The sequence below is a fragment of the Marmota marmota genome, unplaced genomic scaffold (genome assembly GCF_001458135.2).
Source record: "Marmota marmota marmota unplaced genomic scaffold, marMar, whole genome shotgun sequence".
NCBI classification, from domain to species: Eukaryota; Metazoa; Chordata; class Mammalia; order Rodentia; family Sciuridae; genus Marmota; species Marmota marmota.
The window spans coordinates 23,404,473-23,425,725 of NW_026000142.1; the positions used below are offsets into that span (position 1 = coordinate 23,404,473).

The 21,253-nt window shown below is 37.2% G+C and overlaps 2 protein-coding genes across 8 annotated transcripts in view; one reads left to right on the forward strand and one right to left on the reverse strand.

Moving 5' to 3' along the window:
- The window catches only part of Cog5 (component of oligomeric golgi complex 5), a 360,858-nt gene that overhangs the window by 323,390 nt on the left and 16,215 nt on the right, over positions 1-21,253 (forward strand). For 4 of the 5 annotated variants that reach the window (XM_015488339.2, XM_048786106.1, XM_048786108.1 and 1 more), the window contains 3 exons: positions 3,664-3,790; positions 4,372-4,451; positions 12,533-13,331. In XM_015488339.2, coding sequence (XP_015343825.1) covers positions 3,664-3,790; positions 4,372-4,451; positions 12,533-12,644 — 319 coding nt within the window. In that variant the 3' untranslated portion in view covers positions 12,645-13,331. Of the gene's footprint in view, positions 1-3,663; positions 3,791-4,371; positions 4,452-12,532; positions 13,332-21,253 lie in introns of those variants that run through there. The other variant, XM_048786107.1, reaches the window with a different exon arrangement.
- Positions 13,474-21,253, reverse strand: part of Hbp1 (HMG-box transcription factor 1) — a 29,865-nt gene continuing 22,085 nt past the window's right edge. For all 3 annotated transcript variants that reach the window (XM_015488340.2, XM_015488341.2, XM_015488342.2), the window contains 3 exons: positions 18,763-19,080; positions 15,620-15,761; positions 13,474-14,578 (listed from right to left, as the gene is read on the reverse strand). In XM_015488340.2, coding sequence (XP_015343826.1) covers positions 14,561-14,578; positions 15,620-15,761; positions 18,763-19,080 — 478 coding nt within the window. In that variant the 3' untranslated portion in view covers positions 13,474-14,560. The remainder of the gene's footprint in view (positions 14,579-15,619; positions 15,762-18,762; positions 19,081-21,253) is intronic.

The window sequence follows — 21,253 nt, forward strand, 5'->3', positions numbered from 1 at the left end:
TTCTGTATGTGCCAGGCTGCTAGACAGGGCATGTTCCATGCATATGTGTCCAGCTTGTTCCTCTCTCCCTGTCTTTTGTCCTCTTTCCCTTTTTGCCCTTCTTTCCTTACTTGCCTTTCTTTCCATTTGTAGTTTATATTAAGAAAACACTGGAAGAAAGGAAAGAAAAACATGAATATTGAAACCATAAAACTAACTTCATTGAAACATAAGTGTCAAATTTGGCTTTAAAATTCCTAAAGCCAAAGATAAAAAAGAAACAAACTGAGCTGTCAGTATCAAAAAGGAAGATATATATCAGCTCTTAAGAGAAAGTTAAATATTTCGATAGTCCTGGTGGGATCCTCTTGTGTGTGATGTTTCTTATCTCTTGCTGCTTCTAGAAACCCCCCACACCCTCCGAATTGAATTCAGGGATCATGCACACTAGGCAAGCACTCTACCACAGAGCCACATCCACAGTCCCTAAAATTTTTGTCTTTAAATAGTTTGTTATGTGGTTTTGTAAACTCTTCTTTGGGTTGAATTTGATTGCAGATTTGTTTGCTTTCTGTACTTAGATGTTGACATATTTTCCCAGATTTGGGAAATTTGGCACTGTCGTTTCTTTATTATTTCTGACTACCTTCCCCCTCATCCTCCTCCTCCTCCTCCTCCTCCCCCTCCCTCTTCTTCTTCTTTCTTTTTTTACTGAATTATGCAGATCTTAGTTCTCTGGGTAGTGTCTATAATTCCTCTAAAATTTTATTTATTCTTTTTCTTTCTTATTGCTTTTTGCTCCTCCAACTGGAATTAAAATATTCTGTCTTTAAGCTCTGATTTTATGCTTGATTATACCTGCTATTGAAGCTGTCGAATTTTTCAGCTTAGTCATTGTATTTTTCATATCTAGTTTTTAAATTTTTTATTCTTTTTCTTTGTCAAAATTTTATCTTGTATATGTATTGTTTTCCAAATTTAATTTAATTTTTCATGTATATATTCTTAGAGTTTGCTGAACTTCCTCAACGAGATTGTTCTGAATGCTTTGTCAGTTATTTCCATTTCTTTAGGATCCCTTATTAGAGCTTTCTTAGTTTCTTTTGGTTGTATCATGATTCCCTGATTTTTAGTAACCCTTGTATCCTTGAACTGATATCTGCATGAAGAGACAGCCACCTCTTCTGGCTTTCATAGCTATTCTTTTGGCATAGGTAGAACTTTACTATTTAGTACAGCCTGTTATTCTGGGCGGGCCAGCTGATACTGACCCTGAGAACAAGCAGAGTTGCTGCTGGGCTCTGTTGTCTGGCAGTACCAATGGCTTGGCCCTGCAGTTAGGTAGAACCATTGGCTGGGTACTGCAATCACCTCTGATCTGGCAGAGTTGCAGGGTATATTTCCTGGTTAGACAGTATTGTTATTTGAATTGTGCGCACTTGAGTAGGACTGTAGGCAGAGATCTGAGTTTAAGCAGAATCATTGCCCTAAATGAGTGGACTCTGAGGTTGGGTGGAGCCAGTTCAGACAAGTCTAGCCCCTATACTGCATAGATATGCACTCTCTGCGTAGGTGGGGTCTTGAGGTGAGTTCTGAAGCTGGGCAGTCCCACTACAGCTCCCTACGTACTCAAGCCAGCTTGAACTTTTCAATGGGATTCTAGGAGCAATTTGCTCAGCTTTGTAAGTAAACTGTCATGGAGTGGTTTCACTCATCAGGCACCACTTCTGCTCCAGATCTGCATGCTGGTTGCTGTGTGCCCTCCCCTACCATTCTTTGTTTCTACTTGACACCAGGGAATCCTGTCCCATTGTTCCCTATGAGGCAAGATTGAAGTAGGCTTCTGCAAAGCATCTCAGAATTCTGGGGAAGCTGGATGTCTACTTCTGGGTCTTCTCCAGCCCAGAAACTGTGGGCCAGGAAATCTTCTATGGTGCTGTGCCAGGGCAGGGAGGAGTGAGGCATTCAAAGTAGAACCGTACCTCTTAACTTTCTAGCATAGTTTATATATGGTTCTGTAATCCACGTGGGTATATCAGTCTTATTCCTGAGTTTGGGGGTTTTCACAAAAGTGTTCTCTTCTGAGGATAGTTGCTAGGTGGACTTTGTGAGAGGAACATAGTGAATCCTGGGACCTATTCTGCTATCTTGCTTTCTGTCTAACCCTCTACACAGCTTTTAATCTGTGTTTGACATGTTGTAAGTGCTACCTACGTATGTTAGCTATTTCTGCTGCCGCTGATACTGATGATGATGATGGAATCTTTCCCCTACATGAAGACAGTGTCATCCACACAGAGAAGGACTTAAAGGGATACCTGTGGTTGAAACTGAAAATCCCTCAGTAACTTTTCATACCTAATTAGGTGCTTGATGATGACCCAAAGCTCCACATCATGGAACACTGAAATGATTTGACAGATGTGACCACAGGAAGACCTTGATCACATTCCCATAGAACTTGGATCATTCTGGCTTTCTGGTGAGAGCCAGTATAAGTGAGCTGAAATATTTTCTCAGTAACTAAAGAGAATAAATGATGAAATGATGTTATTTGATAAAGCAGTTGAAATTAGAAAAATCCTTATCAGAGATAGATTGTACTTACAGAATAGTTAACATAAAGACATTTTTTCCTAATAATATTCTGGATCCAATGAGAAGCAACTGTTAAGAGCACTCTTGACATAAACCTTATTAGTGTAAAAAAAGGAAGAAATATCAAGATATATTGCTGCCAGCTCACTTTTCAACTTTGAGCTTCCAAAGCTCAGCTTGTAGTTATTAGCTCTTGTCCAAGAAAGCTCAAAGCCAGGGAGGGAACAATAACAGTTTCAAATAATTCTTTATAGCCTTTTTTTGTTATTTTATTTTTCATACTTTGAGACAGGAGATCACTATTTTGCCCAGGCTGGTCTCAAACTGGTGGGCTCAAGTGATCCTCCCTCCTCAGTGCTGCATGGCTGTAGTGTGCATCACTGCAGTGGATCAGCTGCACACTTCTCCTATAAAATCATAATGGTGAGACCCAGAGCTATAGTGTATGAGAAAGGAGCTGCAGTTGGTTGGCAAGGTAATAACTTGGTATATGCAAAACATAGTTACCATTTTGAGATGTGTAGAAATAAACACGTATACTTAATGGATTATAGTCCAAAGAAGTATTCTATGGGAAATGAAAGCTGAAAGGGTTGACCAAGGTAAGAACATGTTAGTTATCACGAATTGGGGTGAATATACTTTGTATACATCCAGAGATATGAAAAATTGTGCTCTATATGTGTAATAAGAATTGTAATGCATTCTGCGGTCATATATAAATTTAAAAAACAATGTTATAATTTAAAGACTTGATTTGGTGCTTTATTTGATTTCAGCCTATTAATTAAATGAACTTTAGGAGGGGATTTTGCTGAGTCAACTGGAAGTTACTTCAGATCCATTAATCAAGGAATCAAGAATCAAGGAAGGAAAGATTTGAAAGATGTATCAGCCACCCTAGAGCGTGTGCATGTGTATGTGTGGTGGGTCTTAGGGTTGAATGGGGCATTACAAAATTGGATAATCATCCTTCAATAGCCAGTTTAGGAAGAATATTGATATTTAAGTGTGATGATTCTTCTACCACATTACCTGTTTTGATGTGGAATGGCATGAATTAACTTGTGGCTTTTCGTCTTCTAGACCATTGCTCTTCCAGACAAGTGAACATGTAGCTAATAGTCCTGCACTGGGGGACATTATTCCATTCAGCATCATTATTCAGTTTTTGTTCACAAGAGCACCTGCTGAGCTGAAATCTCCTTTCCAGGTAATACAGCAAAGCCAAAACCCTCTTGTGAGTCTTCCCTGTTAATTTGTGAATATTGAGCAACTTAACAAACTAGAAAATATTTTTTTTAAAAAAATTATCGATTGAATCCAGAATTAGCCCTTTAAATAATGATGTCACAAGTAGTTTATGTTCATAAACTTTATTGGATGGAGGCCCCATTTTCTTTGCTCTCCCACCATCAAGTGGGAAGTTCTGAAGGCTCTCGGGAGTTAGGAAGGTGCCTAAAGCCTGTGCCACCTTTTACAAGCTTCCGTCAGGCAGGTGTGTGAGGGAATTTCACCTTGAAAATCCCCAAGAGTGCTTTATTTATTTATTTATTTATTTATTTATTTATTGTTTTAATTTTTGATTTTTTTTAAAGTTATAGATGGACACAATACCTTTATTTATCTTTATGTGGTGCTGAGGATTGAACCCTGTGCCTCACACATGCTAGGCAAGCACACTGTCATTGAGCTATAAGTCCAGCCCCTAAGAGTGATTTTTGAACCGGCATTTACCACCATTTGTTGAAGAATGTATTCATACTCTTCTCTAATTGTGTTTTGACCCTGCAGAGGGCAGAATGGTCCCATGCACGCTTCTCCCAGTGGCTGGATGACCATCCATCTGAAAAGGACAGGCTTCTCCTCATCAGGTAAAGCCCTGTGTTTTAGGGTACCCACTTGGGATAGAAGCCCAAGGTAGGTGGGGGACACAGTAGGGATGAAGGGCAGTGCCTAGATAGACATGGACACAGGATTGCACCTTCTTAAGGCAGGCCACCTCATTGCATAGACCACTCATACTAGAGCGCCCAGCTGTGAACCTTTGGGTATGGTAATTTTGCCCTCAATATCTAATACTTTCAGTCCTTTGCATCCTATTTTGTGCCATTCCATACCCTATGCAGGAATGGCACTATGCGCTTCCAGCTCTAAAAACCAACCTGCACTCTTTGGCTTAACTCCACATTTTCTGTGTTATTTTCATGTGTTGCAGCTATTGAATTGGTGAAGCACAAATGTGAATGAACTTTAAACACTACCCAGATATGAAATAGTTGTTAGAAGGAGACAAGGACAACTTAACTATTTAGATTCTATGTGTCCTCCCATAGTGCCCCTTGAGTTCACTGTGCATGCGTGTGTGTGACAGCATGTGCACATGTTCAAACACACATACTGTATACTTCAGTTGTGCCGAGGTTGGGATGCTTTAACTGTTATCCTTCTTCCAACAATACTTTTTTCTGAAATTGCCCTCGCCAAGTCATCAAAGACCTCCTACTCATCAGAAATCTTCATTCCTAAACTGAGATGTGGCCCTTTCCTCTTGGAGCCTCCATGACCCCATGGACATGTTCATCTGTTTCTGTTATAACATCTCTGCCATTTTCCTCTTCTACCTCATTTGCTGAATTCTCTCCTTCCATCCATTCTTTGAATAATATCACTTCCCATATTTTGTTCTTGGCTCTTTTTTGACTCATTCTTTCCAAATGTTGGTTCCCGGATGAGTTCATCCAGACCTATGCCTGTTGTGGCCTCTTCTGTACTTCATGGCATCTGATATGTGACTTACTTGATTGCACAGGCCCTCAGGTAGGTAAACTTGCTGTCATGTCACCACTTGAATGCCCCAAAGAAATCTCGGCACCAAAGTGTTCCAAACTGATCTTTTCTTACGAACCTTGTTCTACCATATTTCCTGTCTTGGTTGGGAGGTCACCATCACCTAACCAACCAAACTAGAAAACCTTTAAATCATCATTTGACTTCTCCATCACCTTTGTCCTCCAATCCAGTCAGTTGTCTCTGTCAAAGGGTTCTTGAAGCCATTCTCATCTCTGTCTAGGGTCTAGGGCCATGCCAGTTAACCTGTGTTTAAGCCACAGTGTGGGTGATGAGCTGAGTATCCTACAGCCAGAATGGGGCTCATGGTGCTAAGGTGATTCTCAGCCCTGTTTGCTGAGAAGCATTTACAAAGCTTTGAAAAGTCCTACTGCCTAGGCTACACCCTTGACTGCCTCAGAATTGCTGGTGCTATGGCCTCAGGATCTCTGTTTTTGTTTGTTTGTTTAATTGATTTTATTTTTTTAAATACAGGACAGCGGAATGCATTACAATTCTTATTAACATATAGAGCACAATTTTTCGTATCTTTGTATATAAAGTATGTTCATACCAATTCATGTCTTTATACATGTACTTTGTTTTTTGCATTACAATTCTTATTACACATATATACCACAATTTTTCATATCTCTGTTTGTATATAAAATAGGTTGATACCCAGTTCGTGTCTTCATACATTTGGATAATGAGTCCATCACATTCCACCATCCTTGCTAATCCCCTGCCTCCTCCCTGTCCCTCCCTCCCTTCTTCCCTATCTAGAATTCATTTATTCCTCCCATGTTCCCCCTCCCTACCCCACTATGAGTTAGCCTCCTTATATCAGAGAAAACATTCAGCATTTGTTTTGGAGGATAATGGCTAACTTCACTTAACATTATCTTCTCCAGCACCATCCATTTACCTGCAAATGCCATGATTTTATTCTCTTTTATTGCTAAGTAAAATTCCATTGTGTATATATGCCACTTTTTTTTTTATCCATTCATCTATTGAAGGGCATCTAGGTTGGTTCCATAGTTTAGCTATTGTGAATTGTGCTGCTATAGACATTGATGTGGCTGTGTCCCTATAAGTATACTGTTTTTAAGTCCTTTGGGTATAATCTGAGGAGAGGGATAGCTGGGTCAAATGAGTTCTTTATATACCCTAGAGATTAGTGCTCTATCTGATGTGTAAGGGGTAAGAATTTGCTCCCAAGATGTAGGCTCTCTATTCACCTCATAGATTATTTCTTTTACTGAGAAGAAACTTTTTAGTTTGAATCCCATTTATTGATTCTTGGTTTTAATTCTTGCACTATAGGAGTCTTATTAAGGAAGTCGAGGCCTAATCCCACGTGATGAAGATTAGGGCCTACTTTTTCTTCTATTAGACGGAGAGTCTCTGGTTTAATTCCTAGGTTCTTGGTCCGTTTTGAGTTGAATTTTGTGCCTGGTGAGAGATAAAGGTTTAATTTCATTTTGTTGCATATGAATTTCCAGTTTTCCCAGCACCATTTGTTAAAGATGCTATCTTTTCTCCAGTGCATGTTTTTGGCACTTTTGTCTAATACAAGATAATTGTAATTTTGTGGATTAGTCTCTGTGTCCTCTATTCTGTACCATTGGTCTACCAATCTGTTTTCGTGCCAATACCATGCTGTTTTTGTTACTATTGCTCTGTAGTATAGTTTAAGGTCTGGTATAGCGATGCCACCTGCTTCACTCTTCCTCTTAAGGATTGCTTTAGCTATTCTGGGTCTCTTATTTTTCCAGATAAATTTCATGATTATTTTTTCTCTTTCTATGAGGAATGCCATTGGGATTTTGATCAGAATTGCATTAAATCTTATAGTGCTTTTGGTAGTATGGTCATTTTGATATTAATTTTGTCTATCCAAGGTCATCTTTGATTTCTTTCTATAGGGTTCTATAGTTTTCATTGTATAGGTTTTTCACCTCTTTCGCTAAGTTGGTTCCCAAGTATCTTTTTTTTTTTGAGGTTATTGTGAAATGGTGTAGTTTTCCTCATTTCCTTCTCAGAGGCTTTGTCACTGATATACAGAAATGCCTTTGATTTATGGGTGTTGATTTTATATCCTGCTACTTTGCTGAATTCATTTACTAGTTCTAGAAGTTTTCTGGTGGAGTTTTTTGGGTCTTCTAGGTATAGAATCATATTGTCAGCAAATAGTGCTAATTTAAGTTATTCTTTCCCTATACATATCCCTTTGATTTCTTTCATCTTTCTGATTGCTCTGGGCCTCGGGATCTCTTAAGAGCTCATCAGACAGGTCCATTGTGCAGCCCAGACTATCACCCACTGCCACAGCGAAACATTCCAGTTACCAAGTGAAAGACTCCACTAAGGAAGCTATAAGTGATCATTCAGAAACATCAGCTCATCAGCTTCCGACAGTGGCACTGAGCCCTCGGATATGGTGTCCAGGACTGTGGCTACTATGTAAGCAAAGTTGATTAGCCCAGACCCCTGCCCTTCTTTCTTGCCCTTCTGAACTCAGCTGTGAGCAGTGGGAAAGGTTGCAAGAGGAGCTTCCCATAAGTTCCCATGACTTGTTTCAACTGCCCTCTGAAAAGGCTTTGGGTGTGTGAGGGAGTCTGGGTCTAGCCTAACTCAGGCATTTGCAGGGTCTCTGTGAATTTTTTCCTTGTCCCAGTGATTCACTCAGCTGCAACACACCTGATAATAGAAAAGAATTCAGTGAATTGAGCAGGGCTCATTTTGTCTTCTTAACAAGTTGGAATGAGTTCATCTACAACAGTTGTCCTGCTGTGGGTACATCACAAATCTGTTTTCTTTTGCTTCTCTTTAAAAATGTTCCTGAGTGATTTCATCAGCAATGCTGTTGCTAAGCCTATTTTTAGCAACTGAAAATCATGCTCAGAAATACTGTCATGCCTTTTAAATAAGGACTAACCAGGCTTCTACAGTTGACTGATACCAGAACCTTCTTGCCCTGAGCAGAAAATTTAGCCTTCCCTGGGGGATTCAGAAAAACTGCACTCTTGTAACCTAGATTGTTGGCAAGAAAAGGACCTTTATTTCAGACAATATGCTTTTTAATGTATTACCACAAAACTAATTTCATTCCTGCATACCAAAGCATCACTGGGTGAATTTCTTTCCCCTGTAGATAAACCCAGGGTGACAATTGCCCTTTAAATGTCAGCACATTCATTTTAGCTTCTGGGGTAAACCTTGTTGTATATTTATTCTGTTTCTCCTAGCATAATCTGTTACTTGTCATAAAGTAGGGCAAAATGAGACGAGTATAAGTACTGCTGCCGAATAAATGGCAAATAGTGAACTCTCCTGCCTTTGTTTCCTTTTGACACCAAATGTTTTTCTGAATTTTGAATGAATAATAGTCAAGTTATTTCTAAAGTCAGAGTAATCACTGACTCATGAGGCCAGGTGGGGTAAGTGGGGCAGAATTGCACCTACTCAGACCCACCAGGCAGGTGCTGCAGATGTGTGTGCTCCCAGTTCAGAGATGACTGCCTCACTCATACCCGTGAGTTTGCCTGTGTAGAATGTGTTTTAGTAAAGATGCAGTAGGAGGTTTTGATGAAAACATTTCTCAGGATCTGCAGAATCAGAACTGGCCTCAAACCCATCTACTTTTTTGTAATTTTTTTTTTACTTGTAAATAGACAGAATACCTTTATTTATTTTTATGTGGTGCTGAGGATCAAACCCCATGCCTCATATGTGCTGGGCAAGCTCTCTAACACTGAGCTACAACCCCAGCCCTCCATTTACTTTTAGTATTGGTAGTGCAGCAGCAGTCCTTCTTACTCCAGTCCTCTCTGAGAACACTGAGGTCAGAATTGTTCAGACTTTATTAACATAATGGTACTTTATCTATACAGTTATCAGAAAATGCTTGATACCACATGCATTGGACTGCTTGCCCTTTACCCTCTTATCATGGGCTAGGAGCCATAATAAGTATTTTTGCAAAATTCCCAAATCCCTGTTGAGGGTCGGTGAAGTTTGGTCTCCCCTTCTTGTATTGTTATGTCACTGTATTCAAATTCTGGGAACTGTGCCTGAGTTGGAACCCAAGGAAAAAGCCTGGGGTTTAAACTGCCTTTTTAGACACTTGGTATATCCTTAAATCATGTATGTACGTCAGTACTAATCACACTGAATGTTTAATGCCTGACAAAGATCAACTTTATTTTCTATGAAAACCTCTACAGGGTTTGTGTATGTCACATTGAGCAGTGTTGCCATGTTTCACAAGCCATTCCTCTAGTAATAATTTGTGTTTTGTTTTTTCCCATTAAGGATAACTTCAGTAATCATCTTATTTTGGTTACAAACCAGAGTTGAAACTATTACATAATTCTTGGCCTGACTTCCAAGAAAGCTAATGTTTTGCTGAAGCAAATGAAGTAATTTAATAAGTGCTTGAAAATCTTGCTCTGATTTTATGTGGGAGGGCAGCTTCATCTGTTTTTCTCCCTGTAGTTCTGATGGTGTTTTTGATGAATATAAAATAAAAAATAACTAATTTCTGAGCTGCTGAATTTTACATATTATGTAATTTATATAATGTCTTATTCTTTTAAATGCAAATGAAACTGCCAAGTTGATTTTTGTGTATTAAACAGAATAGATATAATTCATTCACTCTGGCAGTTTCTATGAATTTCAACACACTTATTTCTTAGATCGATATATACGTACACATATATACCATTTCTCAAAGATAATTTAGTCCTTGGGGGTGTCTCTATTATATATGAGTCTTCAGGACTTCACTTGTGGAATAGAGGCAGTTGCCCAGAACAGCATAGCAACTAGCAAAGTATTAAAAGTAACAGGTTTTTTCAGAGAAATAGCTCCATTAATGGTTGGCTTTGACATGAACTGAAGCATCTCACAAAACATTGTGCTCTAAGAGCATTAAATTCCATGTATATGACCAGTTAAGAATTATGTATTAGTGAGACTCAGGCTTAAGCATGTGAGCCAAGTAATGACATTACATCTTATTCAAGCAGCTGGTTTCAGAGGCCTGCCCATTCCTCCACATATTGATTTAAAGGACTCATGCCCTGAACAGAGCATGGATCCAGCCTTCAGGAATCCCAAAATGCTGAGTCCTGCAGAGTCAAGGCTGTTGATACAGAAGTCAGATCTTTCCACAAATTTATGTGACTCTAAGATGATTTCCATTCTTTTGTGCTTCTAGGAGTTAGGAGAGACTCTACTAAAAGGGAGCATTTGAAGCTGAGTTTAAGAGAAAAAGAGCTCTGCAATGATGAAAACAAGGAAGGACATTGCAAGGATAAGGATAATGCACAAAGGCCTAAGAGATTATCCTTAATGGTCAAAGATGAACAGGCCCTTTCCCAGCTGCTAACCTAATAGGGAAATATTTCATTTTCAGCAATGTATGAACAAATACCCTTGGTCTCTCTCTGGGTGGATAAGGGTTCAGACTAATAATCACAAGTGCAGTTTAGCTGCATTGCACATTATTTGGTAATAAAAAAGAAAAATACCAAGTGATGTGAGGTCTTTTTAGGCCACATCAAACTGTCAGGAAGCCAGCAATTGCGTGGAAAAGGGCTGGGTGGAGGTCTATGAAAAAGCTGGTACTCACTCAGCTGTATATGAGTCGGGCACTGTGCTATAGTGTCTCAGGCTTAGCAAATGTTATTACGCTTCAGGAGGAGAGCTCTTGTTGTAATGTAGGGAAGACTGTCCAGGAGGGGGAAAGCCAGCACCAGGATGACCACCCAAGAGGTGACAGCATTCTTCAGGACACAAGACAGCAGGGGTTCAAATAAGCAAAGTGAAGATCAAGGACTCTATGTGTAAATATGTGAGGTGAATTTATAGGAGTGAAAGAGAACTGATAGAAACCTTAAGATGCTGGTGTCCTCTGTTACAACAAGGGAAGGCAGGCAGAACACTGCCCTAAGTGTTTGGTAGGTTAGGGTTAGGGTTAGGTTTGAGGGATACCTGGAAGCAGATGTGTTAACGATGTCCAAAAGACAGTAAACAGAAATCAGGAGGGTGGTCAGGGCTGGAAGAAAGAGATATGAGAATTATTGCTGTATGAAGGTGATTGATGGTAGAAGACACTGCAGATTGAATGATTTCAGTGTTTTGGGAGAAAAAAAAAAAAGAAAAACCAGTTAAGAGTTATATATTAAATGGGACTTGAGACTGAATATGTGAGCTATAATGGAATTAACATCTTTATAGAAATGTTCTACCTCAAAGTGTGAAATTTTGAAGAAAACAGTGTCACAAAAATTGATTTGTATACCTTGCACTTAAGAGGCCAAAATGAACAATCTTAGAACCATTCTTTTTAGCTTCCGCTTAACCAGATGATGTAGTTCTGGGAATGGCAAGTTTTCCAAAAAGGGTCAGACACATTTTAGATTTTGGAGGCTCTATAATCTCTTCCTGAACCATTAACTTGGCCATGGTGATGTAAAAGCAGCCCTAAACCATAGACAGAACGAGCACAGAGTGACATTTTGCCTACAGGCATTTGCTGACCCTGATATAATTCATGAAAAAATACCATCATGAATTTACGTGGAACCACGTACCCTTGACTAAATTCAGACTGCTTCTCATCACGTAACTTAAAAAAAGAGTCCTATAACTTTCTAGTTGTGGATTGTGTGTAGTCCATAAAATATTGTGAATATCATGTACCTACTAGTGGTTACCATACATGCCAAAGGACCCCACCCCCAGCACTCCTAACCATGTCTTTCCAAGGTGTCATCTCCTTCGTTCTGTGAATACACACAAACTATGTGTAGCCTTCAGAGGTGTCTTCAGTAGGGAAGCAGGGGGAAGGGAAACAACACATATTTAGAAGCCAGAGAGCCTATGACTAGATCACTACATAAAATGCAGATTGACAAAGTTTGCAGTTTTGCATTTTACTTTGTAGTTATCATAGTAACACTATCATTAAATGTTTGAGGCTGTGAGTTACTTCCTGTGTGGTATAGCAGTTCCAGAAATGGATTTATTTCTATCTTTTTAAAAATACTATTTACCCCCCAAACTGTTTAATGTGGGTAATGTTATGATACTGTTTTCAATTTGGTTTCAGGGGAGCCCTGGAAGCTTATGTTCAATCAGTGAGAAGTAGAGAAGGCAAAGAATTTGCACCAGTGTATCCCATAATGGTTCAGCTGCTTCAGAAAGCTATGTCTGCTCAATAATAATGTGAAACCTTCGTTAATCTACATACTGCACTAACCCAAAATATGCAGTTACTATGCAATATTGTTGAAGATTGTAAATGATCTTGTCCCATTTCTCTTTAACATTTTGACTTTAGATGTCAAATTAGGATCTTCAGCACAACCTCATGGACCTGATTTTTCCAGAAATAATCCAACTTTTTTTCCTCCTGATTTCAGATTTTTGTAATAAACTAGCTGAAGTTTCTTTTCCATCACATTCCCCTATGGTTACAGTCTTTAAAAACAGGGATATGATCAAGTGATAATACTAGGTACTCTGCTTCCCCCAACCTGCCTGCTTCTGCATTAAGTGTGTAGGCCAGTGGTTCCCAAATAGGACTGCATATTCACATCATCAGAGAAATTTTTTAAATCATGAGGCCTAAGTTTCACCCTAGTTGATACATTTTGGAGTGGTGGAAACTAGGCATCAATATTTCTAAAAGCATGTCCCTAAAGAGATTGTAACGTGCAGCAGTTTGTTAACCAGTGGCACATCCCAAAGCTCAGACATACCACACCACTAAATGTTCTCTAAATGTCAAACTATAATAAAGCAAGGTTTTCTTTATACTTTGTCATTTTATTAAAAGCAGACATTGGTGGTTCAACCTTGTAACAAAGATGACAAGTTAAAAATAAATTTTCTTCTACCAGAGTCTCTATAAAGTCCTTATTTGTCTATTGCTCTTGCCCCATTAATTTTAAAAATGCGTCAATACCCTCATAATTAATAAAGTCTGTTTTCCATCTCCTGATCATTTTGACAATTCATATATAAAATTTAGTCCAGATCAATCAGAAGTCAGAGATAAACTTTTTTCATTTTATTTGAAATAATATACAAGAATATAGTGTGCAAAATTGAGGGGCAACACCATGAAGAAGTGTAAATGAACTGAAATCAATTTTACAGTTGTGATTCCTAACCAGAAACACCACTTGGTAAGTAACATGAAAAGCCATGATTGTAGCTCAGAGCAAAAGCAGCTGTATTGCCAATGTATTTGCTCTAATTTTAGACAGTTGGAGGAAAAGTAAAGTGCAAGTGTTGCACTGCAATAAGTGCAAAGTCTGCCCCCACCATAAAGATATGATGACAAAATATATTTAAGATACGTGGCTGAGGAGATATAGAACACAAAGTTTAAAAATACAATGGTGTCGGACTGTTAATAGCACCATTACAGTGACTATATCCCAATGCTATTAACTAACTTTACCTTGGCCCAGGCTAGGTCTCCACTGCAATAATGGATTAGTGCTGCCACCTGCTGCATGAACTCAGCATGCCTGTGGTAACTGCAGCAGGTGGCATTTTTTGCTGGGACAGCCACACCATCCACCTTCCACATGTTACACAGTCTCTTGGCACTGGCCAGACTAAGAGCGCCTGTTTGGCACAGATGCTGGGCCACATGGTGGGTGCTCACAGAAAGGCCAACCCCAGCTTCTGCTTCATTTCATCTTGTTTACAATACAGATTAATAAGCAGTAAGGAGCCAATGTATAGACAGCAGTTACATATTTTTAAATTCCCCTTTGATACGATTTAAAATAAAACAAGTATACACTTCTCCTCTCTTTCTACTATACTTTAGCACCACAGGATATCAATTTTCAAGCCTATATTACCTGATAGACATATATGAAGTTTGGAAGGAAAATAAGGCAATTTGGTTTACAATGTTGATAGTTTTAGCATACTTAATGCTCTAATGGAGAAAGCAAATCCTCACTCATATTATTAAATCATTTCAAGACTCAATGCTATCAGTATCTTATGGTCACACGAATTCGGGACAAATGGTGAGACCTGGATCTTCTTAAGTCTTTCCATCAAAGAGTCAATGTTTATGCAACTATAGACTTAAGAACATAAGCATCCTGGTTTAATGTTGTTGTGAGCCCTGTGGAAATAAAATTAAACTCAGTGAATGTTTAAAAATCAATACATAATAATTCTATATATGAAAGCTCAGATGTGTAAGATAATGTTTATAAATTTACTATTTAAAAAAGATTGCTTTCTCAAAGATCATTTTAAATTTTGTTAATACTTTTTATAAAAGATGAGATGGATTAGGGCAAACATAAAAGAGATACAGGTCAAGTCCTACCACATGAAATTCTAAACTAATGAAGTTTAACTTCCAAAATCAAGTTCAGCCACCTTCTCACCTATTACTTTAAAACTTTATGCAGATGTGACCTGCATGTTACTATAGAAATAGGCATAAATATATAGAATGAATTTAAAATGTCCTTTTAACCAGCCCTCCTGTTAACTACTGACCTCTCTTCCCTTTTTTAGTGAAGAGCCCAATCTGCCCTATCGTGTGACATTTTCTTGTAATTGATCTAAAAACAGTAAACATAAAAAATGCTAGTCTAGTAATAGAAAAGTTCTAAGAAACAAGTCTATCTGAGACAGCATTATCATGATACAAAATTGTTTACCACCATTTCTGGGCCTATATCTTCTTTTGAGGTTTTTAATCTAAAAATTCTGTGCCTATGGCAGAAGTGACCCCTGGATGTCAGTAAACATACACCCACACCAGCATCCTCATTAGTTTCTCACCAATTGAGGACAGAAAGGCTGGTGAGACCTGCCACCAAAATTAGACAAAATTTCTACTGTGGTATTAATAGGTTAATAATGCTCATCTTTCAACCCAGCTAGAAATAAAAACTATCTTTCCAACTCAACATTTAAGACAAACATTCATTATAAATTAGCTTCGGATTTCTATTTGCATACTAAGGGAGTGAATGCACAGAAAGTGTTTCCTCATATGATATGAAAATATTATTAGATTATAAAGTATAAAAATGCTAAGAAATAGCATCAATACAACCTTGAAAGGTTGTAACAACTGCTCCATCACTGCAGCACAACTATGGGGATAAGTCAAGATCATTTTAAACAACTACTTGCTGAAACGTACTGAATTGGTTCTTTTCCTTTTCCAACAATCAGGATTTAAACGTTTTTGTTCTTCAGCCAAAGCCTTTGCTTCTAATGTATACATCCTTCTCTCTTCATTCTTCATTTTCTTCCACCTGTCACCAAGGATCACACTTATGGCTCTGTAAAATAAATATTTACACAATGTTGAAGACAAGAATTTTTCACGAAATTCACATCAAGTGCTGCTACTTGAGGCAGAATTATAGTTAAAGATAAAAATCTTGTCCAACATAAAGAAGGGAAAAGGTCAAGGCTGTCAGTCATTTCCAGCAAACTCCCAAGTCATATGGTCCATTTATCATAATCTTGACATTTAAAGCCTCCTTGGAATCATGCCAATATTCTCAATTGCAGAAAGACATCTAAAAGGGCCAGAAATCAGGTATTTTAAAAAGGATCAATTACCACTGGATCTATCCTGGTATACCAGCTTTTAAAAGATGTTTAAGACATAAAAGCAGACAGTATGCAGTATCAGTATAAAGTATTCAACTTGTATTAAAAACTGGTTGTACTTCTAACATATCAGTTATGATCAATGTCATTTTTTATCCATGCAACCATAGTGATTAACTATGCTTGCCTTAATGTTTATCTTATGATGTTCTTATCATTTAAACTGAATTAAAATCAAAAGGTTAAGAAGTCAAATTAATAGGATGTATCGTGATAGAAATTTGTAACTATTTTCCTATTCATACTTGTCACTCTGCTACCAAGCCTATTAAAATAGTCTCACCCCAGGTCACACAGACATAACTCTTCTTCTTTTTTAAGAGTGCCTAACCATTCCATGACACTCACACAAGACAGAAAACCTTGGAATGACTACACAAGTACAAACCAGTGATTTTATACTGATAAGGAAGGTAGACTGCCATCTATGCTTTAGAAGATTGTAACCCACGGATTCTCACAAAGAAATACATAGTAAGTATATTTGTCTTTTGTCAACTATGTCAAGGTGGTTAAACCTTGCACTATCTTCTTTTATTAAAAAAAAATTTTAATAGTTTTAATGGACATGGGTACCATGTAACAGTTGATTTATTTGCCACTTAAACCAGTAAAAACTATTCACATACACACCCTTATCTCAATTTTACAAAATATATGAGATGTTTTTGAATGGGGTGGTTATGTAATACTTGGGAAACAATTTACTCCTTAAGTTAAAACACCATAGATAATAGTCATTATCTATATTCTCTCTTTTTTTAAAATGTCTTTATTATATTTACTTATTTTTATGTGGTGCTGAGGATCGAATCCAATGCCTCACGTGTGTGAGGCAAGTGCTCTGCCACTGAGCCACAACCCCAGCCCCTGTATTCCCTTTCTTTATAATTATAAAATAAACACACTGTCTAAATATTCAGTTTTGTAGTGAATTTTTCATCTAGGTTGATGTTTATACCAACTTAAAATAAACTATCTCTCTCTCTGAACTATCTATTTTCATGTCCACTCCCTCAGTTTGCCAAATGAGAATCTCTTTATTCACTGACTTAGAACATCTCTCTATTGGAGAAAGGGAAAAATAATCCTTTTTTCTGTGTGCATGATACTCGAGATTGACTGCAGACCTCAAACATGCTAGGCAAGCACTCTATCACTGAGCTACATCCCTAGCCCATAAGTTCACAAATATGAGATTTTCCCCCTTCAATTTAAAGATAGATAACCTCTGATATCCTTTGATGTTAGATGATGATTAATAAATCACATGGAAGCAATGCTAAAATGCAAAGAAAAATCTATGAGCAATAAAGGGAATAATCTGATACACAGCCCCTAAAAAACAGAAGAAAAAAAAAAAAATATATATATATATATAAGTAAAAATGAGATTTATGCTCTTAATCAAAACAGTTCATTTATCCAGAATTATAAATAAATTTAGAAAGCATCCCTGCTGATACTCAGGGGTGTTAGGGGATAAGACTGATTAATGTGGTATAGGCACAAGAATCTAGTAGCTACATGTCAAAGGACACTAACAATTAGTACCAGATATGTGCAACAAGAATGCAGCCTTGCACCTGTTACTAACACTCTATGGATGGTTTCTCAGATAAAAAATTACTTAAAAAAACAATAAAGTTAAAAGTTATTCTTACAAGGTCTTTAAAATTTTAAGTGTATTTCAATATTACATATTACTCACCAGAGAAAAGATTTCCAATCTGAATTTTTAAAAAGCACTATAGTTAAACCCACTTTTTTTTTAAACTGATGAAGAAATGGAAGACTAGAACTTTAATGTCCAAAGTCACACAAATGACACACCCAAGAGTTCAAAAACTGCACTGAAAAGGCCCTTAGAATGCTTTACTCAATAATTCTATCCTACAGATTGTGAAGAAATAACCAGATGCTAAGCCAAAGCTATTCATGTTACTTGTAATATTTTGTAAGGGAAACTGTGTATTAATGCAAAGATGCATATAGGATGAGAAGCTTTTCTTCTAAAATGTAAATACTACTTAAGATCTCAAAATACTCAAATCTGAATTTACAACTGAATTGTGTGATTAATCACTTAACTTATGGTACCAAAGGTAAATGAAATGGCTGTTTTGATCATTAGAGAAATAGGAAGACTGGAAGAAGAGAGCTTTAACATAAGAGAGAATATGATTGGTTTGAGAGTGACAAAGGACTCAGATGAAGCTACAGGAAACAGTAGGCAAGATTTGAGTTCATTTTTATTTCTGGGCTCTACTAAAGACGACTCAAAAGTCAGTCTTTTGACAAATCTGGCAGCTTAGACAAATTGCCAATGGTTGCACATTCCATATTAAGACTCAATTATAAAATCCTTGAAATATGACACAAGATAGTGCTAGATTTCTTCGATAAAGATACAATCTACCAGGTAAATGATATTCTTATTTTAAAAGGTAGATCCTTGCCACTGAAAGAGCCCAATGTATTATCGGTCCATTTATTGTAAAGTAAAACCTGACCCAAAATATTCCACTTAAACTTACTTTAAGGTCAACCTAATAGGAAGAATTCAAATAAAGCTATTGAAAAATAAAATTTACGTAATATCCCAGTTACCGTGAAGTGTTCTGAAATATTAATAATTATAATCAGAATTATTACTATGTTTACCTGTTATCTTTCCCTGGATACATCTGAGTATATTCAACTCTGTATTTTTTGGCAAAAAGCATGAAGGCATTCATTGGTCTTTTGCACTTATTAGGAGAAGTGGCACTCACAGTCCCTGAGCTGTGGTTTTTGACAGCTTTAGCATACAAAGAATTGGAAGAGAGCTGTGATGATCCAGGTGAGCCACAGTTTTTACTGAATCCAGATCCTGCAAAGTCTTGACCACCAGGTCCTCCACAAGACAAAGATGCACGACGCTGACGAGCCATACTACTTAACACATAAACTGCAGAAGAATCCATAGGTGTGAAGTCATAGCTAGAAAATTTAAGAAATTTTATTAACATGGTTTTAGTTCAATTTGGATTATCCAAATTCTAAAAAAACAGGATAAAAAATATCCTTAACATCTGATTAGAGAGTTAACACATCTTTCCTTATATAGTTTTTCAAACACTACTTTTAACTTTTGCCATCAATAGTTGCTTGTATAATAAAACCTTATGTATACATTGACTAAAATAATTTTTAAAAACTCTGCAAATCATGAAAAAGTTCGAAACAAAAAAGACTCCAAATCACCCAAAATAATCTAATTGGTGTATTTTATTCATAGTAACTCCTTCAGATTCCACAAAACCCATTTATCCTTTAGATTCATTTTTTGATAAATCTGACAATCTGATTTTGTAGCCTATAGGAACCTAAAACTAGAAAAATTAAAAATGGGGTAGCAGACAGATACTAAGGACTAACTACTACAGAGGACAAAAGGTTATATAAGGGCAGCCAAAAGCTGTTAATGTGGCTAAAGGAACTTAAAGAGCACTATAATCTGGTAATCTGAATAGGTACAGAGTCCCCAAACAGGCCCTTTCAAGAATTATAACATAGCCTAGTATATTAAAAGTTCATAGTAAAAATACACCTTCAATCAAGAAAGGCCCTGTTTTCTTTTGTGAATTCAGTTTTACATAAGCATGGAAATAAGCTGTCCATATTCTGTTTCCTTTCTTCACTAAGTTTGCTTAGAGAATACCATTACCCCCTCCTTTTATATGAAGAAAACCCTGAGACATAAAGTATTATTCACCCAATGCCACACTACTAGGATCCAAATCCAAGAACTGTCCCTCTCCAAAGCCCCAGGTCTCTTCACCAATACATGGGGCATTGCCATTGACTATAAACTCAAGGTAAACAAACATTGAGAATATTAGCTGAAAATATGAGTAAATGTAGACTAAAACCTAATGATATACCAGTCAAAAGAATTAATTTTTGCTTCAACAGTGTTAACTCTTCCTATACATTCTACTTTCTTGTCAGAAAACCTTTTTATTCAGTGTTTATTCTGAACACAGCTGTTCCTTTCCCTGAAACAGAAATTCTGGCAATACATCAAAACAAGCTGATATTAGCTATAGGAATAGCATCTGCCCAATGATGCTCAATCACAAACTGTGTTTACAAGCTTCTCAATTTATTGTTGACTTCTGGCTCTTACCAAGCTAGAAACAAATATCCTTTTCTGAAAATCGTGATCCAAAACCCTGCCCTGAATCCCTCCTTGTACCTGAGAATTTATTCCAGGTTTCTCCTGGACTGTTTGTTCTACCTCTCTTTCCTTTCTGCCCTCCCTACACCAGGCATCATCTCCCTAAGCACCCAAATCATAATCTAATCACAATAAAAGTTCAGTCAGCTTCATACTCCTTTTTCATGGCTTCTCATAAATGAAACTGCCATCTTCCACTCCTTTCAGGGAGAGGGAAGAAGGCATTGCTTTTATATTGCAGACACTCAACAGTAAAATAAGACCATCTTAAAGGTATTATTCAAAAGGAAGAGGGATAAAAACTTGGGACTCTTAGAAAAACAAGAGGTAGATAGCCAAGTTTTCCTTTTTGCTTTAAAAGTTTTGCATCATGTAATACTTGACATATTAAAATGTATGTAACAAAAGTTATGAAGCATAAAAAGAAATACTAGTGAATCCAAAATCTAAATTAAATTGAGTATTTCTAATATCACTAAAATTACAAATTTACTATCCCCAAATAACTACTCTCCTTAGTGGTTTACCATTCCTTCATTCTCTCAGAAATTTTATTATAAAAATAATATACTGGTTATAAACAGTATAGTAGCACCTTTATTTTATTTATTTGATTTTATGTGGTGCTGAGGATCAAACCAAGTGCCTCATATGTGTGAGGCAAGTGCTCTAACACTGAGTCACAACCCCAACCCAAGCTGTTCATTTTATTAACATAATAATATTTTGTGTAAAAGACTTAATAGGACTGGCTGGGCAGGTGACTCATGCTATTACTGGGGAGCCTGAGGCAGGAGGATCACAAGTTCAAAGCCAGCCTCAGCAGCTTAGCAAGTTCCTGTCTCAAAACAAAAAACAGGCTGGGGATATGGCTCAGTGGTAAAATACCCCTGGGTTCAATCCCTGATACAAATATATATATATATATATATA